Source organism: Marmota flaviventris, chromosome 2, assembly GCF_047511675.1.
Source record: "Marmota flaviventris isolate mMarFla1 chromosome 2, mMarFla1.hap1, whole genome shotgun sequence".
In the NCBI taxonomy this organism is placed as follows: domain Eukaryota; kingdom Metazoa; phylum Chordata; class Mammalia; order Rodentia; family Sciuridae; genus Marmota; species Marmota flaviventris.
The window spans coordinates 136,852,655-136,867,536 of NC_092499.1; the positions used below are offsets into that span (position 1 = coordinate 136,852,655).

General features: G+C 40.2%; 1 protein-coding gene across 4 annotated transcripts in view; it reads right to left on the bottom strand.

Moving 5' to 3' along the window:
• Positions 1–13,898, bottom strand: part of Prc1 (protein regulator of cytokinesis 1) — a 28,740-nt gene extending 14,842 nt beyond the window's left edge. For all 4 annotated transcript variants that reach the window (XM_027919899.2, XM_027919893.2, XM_027919885.2 and 1 more), the window contains exons 1-5: positions 13,797–13,898; positions 3,826–3,958; positions 3,483–3,605; positions 710–943; positions 458–628 (exon numbers count right to left, since the gene is read on the bottom strand). In XM_027919899.2, coding sequence (XP_027775700.2) covers positions 458–628; positions 710–943; positions 3,483–3,605; positions 3,826–3,958; positions 13,797–13,807 — 672 coding nt within the window. In that variant the 5' untranslated portion in view covers positions 13,808–13,898. The remainder of the gene's footprint in view (positions 1–457; positions 629–709; positions 944–3,482; positions 3,606–3,825; positions 3,959–13,796) is intronic.
• Between the last annotated feature and the right edge of the window lie 984 nt (positions 13,899–14,882).

The window sequence follows — 14,882 nt, forward strand, 5'->3', positions numbered from 1 at the left end:
CATATTCTTAGAATATTTTATCTCTTATTTACTTATAAATTAAGGTGTTTTTTTTAAAATTCTTTTTTAGTTGTAGATGGACACAATATCTTTATTTATTTATTTTTAAGTGGTGCTGAAGATCGAACCCAGGGCATCACATGTGTGAGGCAAGCGTTCTACCACTGAGCTACAACCCCAGCCCCAAGGTTTATATTTTTTTAAAAAAGAAAAAAATCAGGGCTTGGGGTAGAGCCCAGTGGTAGAGCACTTGCCTAGCATTTTTGAGACCCTCAGGGTTCAATCCTTAGTACCAAAAAAATAAAACCGAGATCATATATCCTAAGTTACTATTTTTATTCTCCCTTACTCTCTTAATGTACATTGGCACTTATTTAAGACAGAAGGAAAAGCTGCCAGTTTTTTCAAGGTGCTACACACTATTGAGATCCAGGGTCTTAATTTGAGAAGATATTACCTGCCGCAGCAACTTTTGTAGTGTTGCAATATTCTCCAAAGACAAACAAAAGGCATCTTCATCTTCACACACCACATCTCTTTCAAAGCTTGTGTCCGGTGTGTGATCTAATTCTTCCATACACAGTATGATCTGTCTCTTTATGTTGACAAACTCTTCACGCCTAGATGCCTATTAAAAAAAATAATAATTAAAAGTAACCTATAGGAAGGCCAGAAGGACTTTTGGGAAGTATAAATGCAGGTAGTGTACCTTTGTTTCCCTCAGTGTTGCCACATGTTGTCTGAACTGGTTCAGTTCTTCTAAAGTGGGAACAGAAGTATTATCAATGTCATAGTGGGGCATGCAAAGAATTTCACACAATTCTTGATCTTGTTCTTGAAGTAGCTTCAGTTCCTGTTTTCTCTCCTTTTTCTGTTTTCGCATCAATTCTACCTGAGTGCGCAAATCTTTTTCTAGTTGCAAGATAGTTGTTTCTCCTTCTTCCTGTATAAGACAGTATACCAATGTTACAAGGTTTCAAGTAATTCTTTCACAGGAATCACTTGAGAAGGACAGTGGAAGAGAATTGATAGACTTTCAGTTAAATTTACAAATAAATCAACTCATAACCAATAGAATATGGCACAAAGAAGAACTCCTAAGGAAGGTCCCAAATGAGGAAAGGTTAATAGATACCAGGTCACTTTTTATAAAAATAAAGGTCAATTGACAACTAAAAAAATGTTTTAAAAAATTTTTTTGGATTAAGTACAGATAGTCACCAACTTAACAGTTTCTGTCTCTCTCTCTCTTTTTTTTTTGGCAGGGGGTACTAGGGATTGAACCCAAAGACATTCAGTCATTGAGCCACATCCCTTGCCCTTTTTTATTTTCATACATGGTCTCACTAAGTTGCTGAGGCTGGCTTTGAACTTGAGATCCTCCTGCCTCAGCCTGCCAAACCGCTGGGATTAAAGGTGCTAGGATTACCAGGCTTAATTCCCCCTACCCCCTGGTGCTTTAACCAATGAACTACACTTCTCTATCCCTTTGATTTTGAGATAGTGTCTCACTAAATTGCTGAGGTTGGCCTTCAATTTGGATCCTCCAACCTCAGTAACTGGGATTATAGGTTGCGCCACCACGCCTGGCTATGTTAGATTATTTTGCCCAACTCCAGGCTATGTAAGTGTTCTGAGCACAAGTGTAAGGTAAACTAGGCTAAACTTTATTCAGCAGGTTTAGTCTGATAGCATGCATTTTTTACTTATAATAGATTTATTGCATGTAACCCTATTTTAAGTTGAGGAGCATCTGTACACTCATACTGTTCTATAACCATCACCTTCATCCACTTCCAGAAGTTACTTAATCTTGTAAAACTGAAACTGTATTTAATAAAAAGTCTTCATTCTCTGCCTCCACCCCCAGCTCATCACAACCACCATTATACTTTGTGTCTCTATGAATTTGACTTCTTTAGATACCATAGCACTTTTGCAAGAAACATATATTGGTTGAAAAGCTGGCTTTGAGTTAGCAAGAAGGTATCTATATCTAGCTTCAATGAGCATGGTGCCTATATCACTGCTACTCAGGAGGCTAAGAAATGGGAATCGCAAGTACAAGGCCAGCCTCAGCAACTTATTGAGACCATGTGTTAAAATAAGAAGTACTGGGAATGTAGCTCAGTGGTAAAGCACTCCTGGATTCAATCCCCAGCACCTACCTCAAAAACAAAACAAAACAAAACCTTAATAATCTCATGAATATCACCTTACCAATAAAAATAAATTTAGTGGTCCCTGCGTTACTCTTAACTGACAAAAGGAGAAGGGGGAGTTATATGTTCTATAAACTTACACAACTTCATTTAACATTAGTAAAATAGGAACTGTCATATAATTTCAGGGAGAATGCCACTATATACCTAACTTTTCACCCAATTTCACATTAAAAGTTCAAAAAACAGACTAAACACACAGGCAGTTCTTCCTGTAACAGCAAGAGGGACCAGAGAACCTTATTAGTACATCTTTACCTAGCCAAGCTCCACCTGTTCTTTCACAATTCTAACACTGTTTTCACTAGTTCTAAGCAGAGCTGTTTCAGCACCCTGTCTCCTGATATCCTCACTCAAATCCCTGACTTATGTTGGACCACATACAGTTATCTCTCAGCTACCTACACTGATAATCATGGCCTGCTGAGCTAGATATGTTCTCCTGGCTTTTGAGACATTTCTTCTGAGGGAGCCCTCTGGCTGATTCAGTGGCATACAACTTTGGAGTAGGAAAAGAACCACAAAGGTTGAATTTTGGGGTAACTTTTCCTTTTATCACTAGTTACTTTTGCTTCCTAGGTACCTCTTTTCATTTTCTCTCAGAGAAAGAATAGCATAATATTATCTGTGCCTACCTTTTTCTCCAAGTCAATTTTTAAAAAAATTAATATGCTCTACAAAGCAGAACTACAGCAAGAATCTTCTTTCTTTTTTAATTTTAATTTATTTATTATTTTTTTTTTAAATAATTTTGTATGTTGAGGATTGGTGATTTTCTTTTTTTAAAATTTTCTTTTATTTTTATGTGGTGCTGAGGATCGAACCCGGGGCCTCGCACGTGCTAGGCGAGCGCTCTACCGCCGAGCCACAACCCCAGCCTTCTTTTTTAAAATTTTTGTATATTTTTTTAGTTGTAGATGAACAAATATATATATATGAGAGAGAGAGAGAGAGAGAGAGCGCGCGCGCTGAGGATTGAACTCAGTGCCTCACAAGTGCAAGGCAAGGCTTTGCCACTGAGTTACAGCCCTAGCCCCAAGAAGCTTAGTTCTGATCACCTATTAGTTGTTCCATTTCTTTTTTATTTATGTTCTCTACATAAATAAAAAAAATCACTTTACAGAACTAATTGGCCAAGTACCATGCTCTCCCCATTTTTCCAGTAAAAACCCTATAAGGAAGTCTTCTGTCTGTAGTCCAAAGTCATTGCTTCTTCCTAAATCTCAAACCCAAGCTGGATACCTCCAAACTGCCATGTACCTGAAATGGCTCAACATGTAACTCACTGCACAGGGTGTTCAACTCTTTTTGGCAGATGGATATGCTTTTGATAAGCCTTTCCTTCAGGCTCTCTTCTTCAGCAATCATCATATCCAGAAGATCCTATAAAAGAGAAAATAATCCATATAAGTTTACAGAAGAAAACCCCAACACCAAAATGTTCATAATACAAAATATCAAGAAAAGGCTTAACAAACAAACAAAAACAGGAAAAGCCTAAGAACAAAACAGGAAAAGCTTATAATATCCTAGTGTAGGTGATCATATTTCTCAGATGAGACACCAGCATCCTTATGCCTGACACCAGTATTACTCAACTCACCTTGATATGCTTCTTTACAACCTCAGTTCTTTGCAACCTCTGGTCCTCTGGAATCCCGATCAATTCCCATATTTCCCGAAGGTGATTTAGGGCTTTCTGGAGACATACAATGGACTCCTCTGCGAGTACCTCACTGAAAAACAAAACAAAACAAACTCACCTGTTGCATCAATCTTTGCCTACAGACTAAAAGTAGTATTGTCAGGAACTAAATAGACTATCTTTTCAGCAGCTTTAAAGCTGAATTTAGCTTAATTCACCTCTGACTATTCCTTTTTCCTTCTCCCCCCGTACAAGCCAAACAAAATGCAATATCACAATCCCCATCATGGAAATTCACTCCTTGAATGGTACTCAGAATCTGGGTTTTCATTGATGATTCTACTTTTAACAGTATAATAATCACAAATGCTTTTATTAAAGAAAAATTAGGCAAAATGTCAGCAAAATAAACTAACATGAGCTTGCTGTTAAGAAGCAAGTGATTAATTATTATTATTATTTTTTCGAGGTACAAGGCAAATTCAAGGCCTTGCATATATGACAGGCAAATACTCTGACCTACATTCCCAGCCCCTTATTTTTTATTTTTATTTTTTTTAAGATGTTGATGGACCTTTATTTTATTCATTTATTTATACGTGGTGCTGAGAATCAAATCCAGTACCTCACATGTTAGGCAAGTGCTCTACCACTGAGCCTCAACCCCAGCCCCAGCCCCTCAACTCTTTAATTTTAAACAGAATATAACTAAGTTGCTGAGACTGGCCTCAAACTTGTGATCCTTCTGCCTCAGCCTCCTGAGTAGCTAGGATTACTGAGTGCATCACCACGCCGAGCCTGATCTTATTCTCAAATTACAACTAGTAACCCAAAGTGGCTAAAATTACTAAGATGAATATCAATGTTGGTAAAGATGTAGAAAAGCTGAACTTTCATACATTGCTAGTAAAGTGTATAAATCAGTACAACCATGTTAATATATATTAGCAACATCTATTAAAATTGAACTCACTGTGGTGGTGCAATCATCCTAGCAACTATCATCCCAGCAACTTGGGAGGCTAAGGCAGGAAGATCACAAGTTTGAGGCCAGTCTCAGCGATTTTCAAGGCCCTAACTTAGACTCTGTCTCACAATAAAAATAAAAAATAAAAAGGACTGGGGATGTAGCTCAGTAATAAAGCACTCCTGGGCTAAATCCCAGGTACCAAAAATAAACAACAAAAAACTGAACACAAGCCACACATAATCCCAGAGAATCAGAAGGCTGAGGCAAGAGGTTCACAATTCAAGGCCAGTCTGGGAACTTAGCAAGACACTGTCTCAAAATAAAAAAAATAAAAATAAAAAGAGGTTAGGACATAGCTTAGTAGTAGAGTACCCCTGGGTTCAATCCCCAGTAATGAAAAGGAAAAGGAGCAAGGTACATGCAACATTAATAAAACTAAAACATTTAATTATGCTAAATGAAAAAAGTCAAACCCTACATATCATAATGATTCCATTTTATAACATTCTAGGAGAGATAAAAATTTAGTAAAAGAACCAGGCAGGGTGGCACACACCTAAAATGACTCAGAAGGCTAGAAGATCCCAAATTCTGAGGCCAGCCTCAGCAACAGCCAGATCCAGTCTCAAAAAATTAGGGCTGGGGTTGTGGCTCAGTGGTAGAGCATTTGCCTCACATACATGAAGCACTGGGTTCGATTCTCAATACCACATATAAATAAATGAATAAAATAAAGGCCCATCAACAACTAAAAATAAAATAAAATAAATTTTAAAAAAGGGCTGGGGTGTAGGTGTATCTCAGTGGCTCAGCGCTCCCTGAGTTCAACCAGCAGTACAAAAAACAAACAACTTTACTGAAAAAGCAAATTAATTTCTTGAGATCAGGGAAGATCAACTGCAAAAGAGCAATAGAAACTTTTTGGGGTGATTAAATGGTTCTAGACCTTGATGGAAAATATATAATAGTATACAATTAAAACTGAACATGTCAAATGAGTTAGGTTTATTATGTGTAAATTATACTGTAAATCTTTAGAAAAATAGATAAACCATAAGAAAAACTTAGGAAGCTAGGTACAATGGCACACACTTGTAATCCCAGCAATTTGGGAGGCTGAGACAGGAGGATCATGAGTTCAAAGCCAGCCTCAGCAGGTTCCTGAGTAACTTAGCAAGATCCTGTCTAAAAACAAAAAGAGCTAGAGATGTGACTTAGTGGTTAAGCATCTCTGATTGGGCACAGTGGAACATGACTATAGAAGCGGGATAACCACAGGATGGAGACCAGACTGGGCAACTTAGACACGAATTGGTGTGAATATACTATGTATACGACCAGAGGTATGAAAAATTGTGTTCTATATATGTAATAAGAATTGTAATGCATTCCGCCATTATATATAAATAAAAAAATACAGCTAACATAATGGTAAAATTGTGATTTATCTAATGTCAAGAACAAGACAAAGATGCCTACTTTAACCACATCTTACCGGAAGTATTAGACATCTAAATAAGCCCCCCCTCCAAAAAAAAGGAATAAAAGAAATAAAGATCAGTAAGAAAGTCATAACACAATCTATTGTCAGATGGTGGTGTTTTATTTAAAGTCCTAAGGAATCTACAAAACAACAACAACAAAACCCTGTCTCAAACTAAAAAAATTTTAAAAAAAAGAATGAGAGGCTGGGGATGTGGTTCAGTGGTACAGCATTTGCCTGGCATGTGTGAGGCACTGGATTAGATTCTCAGCACCACATAAAAATGAATAAATAAAACAAAGGTATTAAAAGAAAAAAGACATAGGGGAGGGGAAAAATTAGGATGAACAAAGAAACCAGACAAGCAAGCATGTATCACTGTGTGATTGCCATCAATATAAAGTTCAAAACCTGGGGCCCAAGGTGTAGCTCAATGGTAGAGGGCCTGCCTAGCATGCACAAATCCCTAGGCTTAATCCCCAGCACCAAGGAGGGATGCAGTTCAAAACGAGGCAAAACTAACCTATGCTCTCAGGAATCAGGAGAGTGGTCCCCTTGGTTCTAAAGAAGGAATGATTGGGAGAGGCCACAAAGAAGGCTTCTGTGATACTCACACAGGTGTATTAACTTCGTTAACATTTCTACATGCATACTATTCTTCTATTACAAAAGTTTACTTTAACCAAAAAATTGTTTATCCCAAATATGTATTTAACTGGCATCCTGTATTTTATCTTTAAAAATTATAACCATTTGTCTGTTTTACAAAATATTTAAAGAACAGAGAGGTCTTTCCTTTAGATACAACAGGATAACAAAGACTGCCTGGGCACCAGAGAAACTAGACACTAGATGTGCTCTGATCCACTAGCCTAGATCTAGAACCTGGGAACATTCACAAAAACCTTCAGACATTTCTCTAGCCACGAAATCCCATTTTAAAGTTGACTGTTCCTGAAGAAAATTCTACACAAATACCAGTTGCCTATACCAGACAGCCAGTATCAATAACCTGATATAATCTAGTGCTTCAAAGAATTTACTGTGCTTCTTTTATTTTAGAAATGTTAGCAGGTAATAAAGCATTTATTTAATATGATCTCAGTGAACTAAAGTGCAGCTAAAGAACTTCCCCAGGCAAAGACTCTTCACACTTTACTTCAAAAACAAGGAGAAACAAGTCAAGATCCTACTATAAATAACTCTCAAGATCTAATCTGTGGTCAATATTTGATATGAATGTAACCCTCATGGTTTGCACACTTGGCTCCTTTCATCTGCCACAGTGTCCTCTGGAAAGCTATGAACTTGTCATAAATAAAGACAGGGACCACCATGTCTTTACCATCTTCATTTTACCAGACCCTAATACATAGAAGTTGTTTGATAAATGTAAAACAAATGGCTTTGAATTCCTATCAAAGATTCCAGATCCATCAGAATTAATGCACTTTCAGATCCTGACAATCAGGTTTATAGGCAAGATCTTGTAATGAAAGTAAAAAGTGATCATTTTTTCCCCCCGAACAGTAGAAAATCCAGCACAACAGGCAAAGAATTTGAGAAGTCATTTCTCCAAAGATATACCATTGCCAATAAACACACAAAAAGATGCTCAACAATGTTAGTTATTAGGGAATTGCAAATCAAAGCCACAATGAGATACCATGGCATAGCCACCAAGATTCCTATATTTAAGACAAATATTAAGTATTGGTGAGAAACTGGAACCCTCATACACTGCTTATGGGAAAGCAAGATGATACAGCTCTTCAAAAACGGGTCTGTCAGGTTCTAAACATTTAAACATTGTTATCATGCAACCCCAATATCCATTACTAGATATTTACCCAAGAGAATTAGAAAGATGACCATACAAAAACTTGTTCAGGAATGTTTATAGCAGCATTACTTATAATAGCCAAAAAGTGAAAACACCACAAATGGGTAAATAACATGTAATGTATTTACACTGGAATATTACCAGGCAATACACTTTGAAAACATTATCTTAAAGGAAGCAAGTCACTAAGGACCACATATTTACGATTCATTTGTGTGAATGACTCCTTTGTGTGAATTACTCAGAATAGAAAAAATAGTTGTGAATATGTAGACCATAGGCTAAAAAGATGATTGACCACTAATAGGGTTTTGGAAGAATGCTGAAAATATTCTAAAACTGCGGTGATAATTACACAACTCTGAATATTCTAAGAATCACTGTATACTTCATGAAGGTAAATTATGTGGTATATTGTCAGGGACTAGAAGGAAATTCTCCTTCAAAGAATAGCCTGACAGCCCCCTGGGAGACATCCTGCAGCTACCTATCTCCCTGGAACATCCTGCGGTTATCAGGATCATCAGACATCTTGCAGCTGGCAGTTTTACCACCCACATCCAGCAATTGCTGATTAGAGAGCTTCCCCATCCCCAGCATATAAATACCCCTGTGTGAACAATAAAAGTTTGCAGCTTGATCAGAACTCCTGTCTTGCTGTCATCCTTTCGTGTCTCTTGTCCCTTCATTCCTGCCCATCTAGGTTCGCGCTGCCCACGTTGATGTGTCCTGCCAGATGGGACGCATACACGTAGCAGAGGGGTGACAGCATATGGGGAGAATCATCAAATCATTTATCGAAAATAGTGGGTGCTGAGTTTCTCACTATCAGAGAAGGGAGTTGCAAATATGGAAAAGGAAAATTTCACATGATGTGTCCTGCCGGACGGGACATTTGGCGCCCAATGTGGGGCGCGAGCCTTTGACTGAGAAGGAACGCCGTCCTCCAGGAAGACTTGGCCAAGCGGAGCTCCAGATCCAGAGACAGATCCAGGAGGAGAGTGAGGACGACGCAAGGTGAGTGACCCACCATGGGACAAGCAGTTTCACATGATTTGTTTTTGTCAGGCCTCAAGGAGGCCCTCAAGACACGAGGGGCGCATGTTAAGAAAAAGGACTTAAAATTATTCTTTTCATACATAGGAGAATTGTGTCCATGGTTTCCCCTTGAAGGGACCATTGATGGTAAAAGATGGCTTAGAGTAGGAGACTGTTTAAAAGATTATTATGAATCCTTTGGCCCAGAAAAGGTGCCTGTTCCCACCTTTTCTTACTGGAACTTAATGAAATTCTTAAAAGTTCACCCTTTGACAATGGTACCTTAAAACTTGTCAGGATTGGGGAAGAGGCTATGCAAAAGACCTCTCGTCCCCCCTTGGCATGCCCTTCAGTTAGTATAGACATAGATACTTCTCAGTCTCCCTAGGACCCTGGGAACCTTCCTGGTCCCCCTCAAAATCCCACCCTAATGAATAAGGCTCCAAAGGTTACCAACTGCCTTTATCCAGTTTTAAATGCCGGAGACATATTGACCCCTGGGGAGGAGGTTACCTTGGAGAAGGAAGCAGCTCGCTACCATTCAGAAGACCCGCCACCTCTCAGGACCCTGATACAGCCTATAGGACTTACACATCCACCTCCCTCCTATATCCCTCCTGCCTTTTGTGCTCCGGCCCTTCAGGGGCCAACTGCCCCCTCAGATATTTTTTCTCCACTTCCCTTACCTAACCTGGCTCCCTTGCGAGAGTCTCTCCAACATAGACGGGAACAGATCCAACTTTTAAAAGAATTAAGATCCCTTGACTCTGAGCTTCGCTCATTAGCCTTAGGCACGGAGTCAACCCGAGCTGGCCCAAGGTGGTCTAATACAAAGGCTAAGCCGTGCCATAGGCCTGTTCTCGCCTTCCCAATCACCTGCAGTCAGATAGATAAGCCCGCCCAGGCTGAGGACAAAGAAGAGGATCAAGAGGAGGAAGCGGGGGAATGGCACGAGGAAGATCAGGACTCAGAGGATGAGGAGTTCACCCCAAGGCAGGAAGGAACCCAGAGTGTCTACAAAAAATTAAGCCTGCGTTTTCTTGAAAAACTTAAAAAGGCTTGTGCTCACTATGCCCACGTTGATGTGTCCTGTTGGTCGGGACAGTATATGATCAGAGCTGTTATTCAAAACATCTGACATATAATCTGATTTTGATTTAGTGATTTCTTTGAAAAACTTAAAAATCTTTGCTAATTAGTCATACAAGTTACTTTTATAAAGTAAAATCACATGAGATTGGGACATTAATTGTGGGTCTCAAATCCAATTAAAACCAAGATAAGCCACCTTGGTTGTGCATGCTCCCAGCTACTTGGGAGGCTGAGGCAGGAGGATTGAAAGTTTGAGGTCAGCCTCAGCCACTTAGTGAGAGACCCTGTCTCAAAAAAAAAAAAAAAAAAAAAAATTGGTACTAGGGATTTAACCCAGGGACACTTAACCATTGAGCCACATCCCCAGCCCCTTTCTTATATTTTAACTATTAGAGACAGGGTCTCACTAGTTGCTAAGGCTGGCTTTGAATTTGTGATCCTCCTGCCTCAGCCTCCCAAGCTGCTGGCATTACAGGCATGTACTACCACACCCGATTTCAAAATAAAATCTAAAGGGCTGGGGTATATAGCTCAGTGGTAGAGCACTTGATGAAGTTGGTTCCATTCCCAGTACCAAAAAACAAAACAAAACAAACAAACAAACAAAAATCTATACAGCAAATAGCAATCTATCTGCTAGACTTCAGCAGCCTAACTAAAAGCAATATTCACACAATTTGTTATAAATTTAACTACTCCTTCAAGTTTATAATATATAACAAATTTTATTTGGTCTGATGGAAGTAGGTGTTTGAAATTTCTAAAGATCCTTGTTAGGACAGTTCACATGACAGTACAAATTTCAAAGAATTAAGAATTAAAAAAATAACATACCAAGCCCTGGGTTTGAACCCTAGCAATACAAAATAAAATGTTTTCCTCTCTTCTCAACATTTAAATTGTACCAATTTTTTCTTTTCATTTGCATTACTTGGCACCTTTCTTATATTTCAGTGTGTTGCCATTCACACTGCCTTCAAAAGAGCCAAATCTCACCTTCCTTAGCTCTCCTCTCCTACCACATGGGTGCAGGTCACCATCTATCATCTCTTACCTGTATGTCAATGGGCTCTTAACTGGGCTTCCAATTTGAGCCAAAGCCTCCTTAAGTTTCCAGTCAGTACAGGTGGAGCACAGGGTTCCATTCAGAACCCTCCAGGGACTTCTCATCCCACTCAAGTTAAAGACTTGGCCTTTCCAGAAGCCCAAGGAACCCAATTCCATTTGATATTCATTTTACCTTCTGACACCAGCACTGACTATCTACTTTAGTCACAGTGGCCTTCTTGCTCTCTGGAACACCCCATATAGGGCATAAGGGCATTTGTGTTTACAGTTCCCTCTACCTGGACCCCTCTTCCCTCAGATGCTGCACAGCTTGGTTCCTCATTTTAGGTCTTTACTCAAAGATCACCTTCTTAGGAGGCCTTTCCGTGACCAAGCTGCAACTACTTCTTCCTATGCTTTCTTTTTTCGGACCAGAGATGGAACCCAGGGGCATTCAACCCCTGAGCCCTGAACCACATCCCCCAACCCTTTTTGAGAGTCTGTACAATGGATTGAGCCCTGGGGTGCTTTACCACTGAGCTACATTCTCACTCCTTTTTTTGGTGTTGCTGTTTTGAGTTAGGGTCTCCCTAAATTGCTGTGACTTGCCTCAAACTTGCCATCCTCCTGCTTCAGCCCTCAGTCTTCCAGCTGCTGGGATTAAAGGCCTGTGTTACCACACTAGCTGTTTATTACCTTTCTTTTCAGAATGTAACTCCTACGAGAGCAAGGATGTCAGGTTTTTTTTTTTTTGCCACACTATCCCCAATATTTGAATTGTACTTTGTACATAATATACATTCAAGAAGTATTCTGAAAGAATAACCTGTAGATTTTAAAAAGTTGTATGACTTGAAGATGCTTCAGAGCTATCATTGTGATCCTTACTAAATGGTTCCCTAAAAGGAGCAAATCTATTTTTTTTTTCTTAGAATACATCACTAAATAACTGAAAGTGAACAAAAAATACACAAGGACACAAAAGTTGTAAAAAGAACCATTTTTTCCAGTCTCTTGAACCTAAGTCACTAGACTGGAAAAGATTTCAAGTATTCCTCTCTACATGATTGCCTACTTTCAGTCAACCTTCACTGAGTTACTTCCTTGTTTTTCCCCCTGGACAGTGGTAGACTCTGGAAAAGGTCTGTGAAAACTTCTGTACAACCTGTTTCAGGATCCATAATCATAGTTAATTCAGTGAAAATCTGACACTCATTGTTTCTGAGGCCTATTTCTCACATCCCTTTCCAAAAATGAATACCTGAAATTCAAAAGTACCCCCAAAACCTAGCTTTGGGTTAGAGGAATCCTAGTGGCCTTTAAAAAATCTAATTATAACCATTCAAGGGGAACTTTTTTTTTCTACCTTCATTCAATCACTTGAATACAGAAGATACCTGAGCTATCAATAATGAACTGTGAATAAAAGATTTTCCTTTAAATGCTATTTAAAATTTTACTAGTCCTCAGAATGCACCATTAGATTAAATGCACAGCAGTTTTAAGATAATTTCCTTTAGATAATAAGATTATTTGTGGAACTAGGACGTATCTCGGTGGTAGAGTGCTTGCTTAGCATGCTGGAAACCCCGGGTTTGATATTCCCAGCACCAATAGGTGGGTTAAAAAGTTATTTGCAATCCACAACCTTATAATACTAAGTTTGTTTTGGCAAGGGTATTAATGATGTAAACTTAATTCCTTAATTCCTATTCCCCTGAGGACAAGCATTTGGAAAAGCCTGATCAGAATTAGTAATCATGGAACCAAGAACCTTAGTGTAATCAGTTTAACCAATTAACTACAAATTATTTAATACGGAATACGCACAATACTTAATCCACTACTTTCCGAATGTAAACATCTGTATGATTTAAACACACAACTCCTACACAGATATTGTTCTTATTTTAGAATCGGGAAAATGCATTCGACCTCTTGCCCAATTTCACACGTCTAATCGGATCTCAAACTGGACACTCCCTCCCCAGCAACGCTGCGGAAGCTGTTAAAACGACCATAAGAGAATTCCATCATCAGTTCTTTAATTTGCAAGGAAACTAAGCCGTCTTTCCAAATAAGTAAAGCGTTAACACCGCAGGGCGGATACAACAGAAAGCAAAAGATGTTTTTAAAACTTCACGACTTTAAGAAATGTGAAGCCACAGACCGAGGTTTTGAGGCGGCCTTCAGTGCGAAGGAGCTGCACCTGAGGCGCTGCGGGGCGGGCTCCTGCCTCCAGCCTCAGCCCCAGCTCAGCGGCTCCGACGCCGCGCTCATACACGACACAGGGGTGAGGCTGCGGGACCTCAGAGCAGCGCGTCAGGCTCGAACGTGCACCCGCTAGCCGCGGGTTGACCGGACACCCTAGTCCCAGCCGAGGGGCCTCTCGGACACCGCACCAGCCCAGTACCCGGGACAGGCGTCGCTCCCTCCCACCACATCTCGACTCGCACCTTCTTCTCATGGCGGACGCTCCAAGCAGTCCCAGGGAATCGAGACCCCCGACCTCCTTCACGCGGGTACGAGCGCAGCAACCAGCAACACACACCGAAGTTCTCGCTGTGGGTAGCCGCTCCGCGAGCCGTTGGGCCCCGCGGAATTTCAAATTGAGCTCCGAGGCGGAGCAGCCATGCGATTGGTGCGGCTTCCCATCATTCCTCACGAAGCCCCGCCTCATCCCCGCCCCTCCGCCACAGCGGACTACCTCACGGGTCTGTCTCCGCCCAAGCAGGAGCTGCGCACTGGGCGTGGGAAGTGCAATGGGAGAGCATGTTGGGCGGATCTCACGGTCTGCGCGTGCGCTCGGCCGCGGCTGGCTTCACTAGACCAGCTATAGCCCTGAAGTGCATCCTTTCAGAGCTTATGATGTCATCCGAGCCCCACCCGACGCGCGCAGTTTTGATTTCAAGTTTGTGGTGTTTTTAGAGGCCGAGGGGCAGGAGCAGGGAGGCTTGAGAAGCCCACCAAAGAAGGGAAGGAACACTGAGCCCTGCTCAAAGGCTTGGTATCTTTCTAGAGAAGTTATCCCATTTAATCATCACGACAAACCCATTAGGAAGTACTATCACCACTATACAGAGGACGAGACTCAAAAAAAGGTAGAAAAGCCTCCCAAGTCTGAGTGTCTTGTCCAAGGCACACAACTGGTGAAAAATGGAGATCACTGGGGCCTGGTTTTCTTTCAAATTATGTTTATTTAACTGTTATATGAAAATTTTAAGGCTTGAAATTGACGAAGTGTTTTTGTATCATCGTTTTCTCACTGAACTATATCCCTAAATGCACATATCAGATTTTTTTTCTGTGGCATGTAGATCTCATTATTTAACAAATAATATTAGGATGAATATCCTCATACATAAATCTTTGCATCTTGCATTATTATGACTGATTCATGGAAATGTGATGCCTCCTTTTCGAAGAGGTTGTATTTATTAATTTGTCCTCCCCAACAAGGAAACGCACCCGGAGTACCCACCTCCGATTACCCTCAGCAGTGCCAAACACTACACTTTTAAACCTCTCTGCTCATCAGGCAA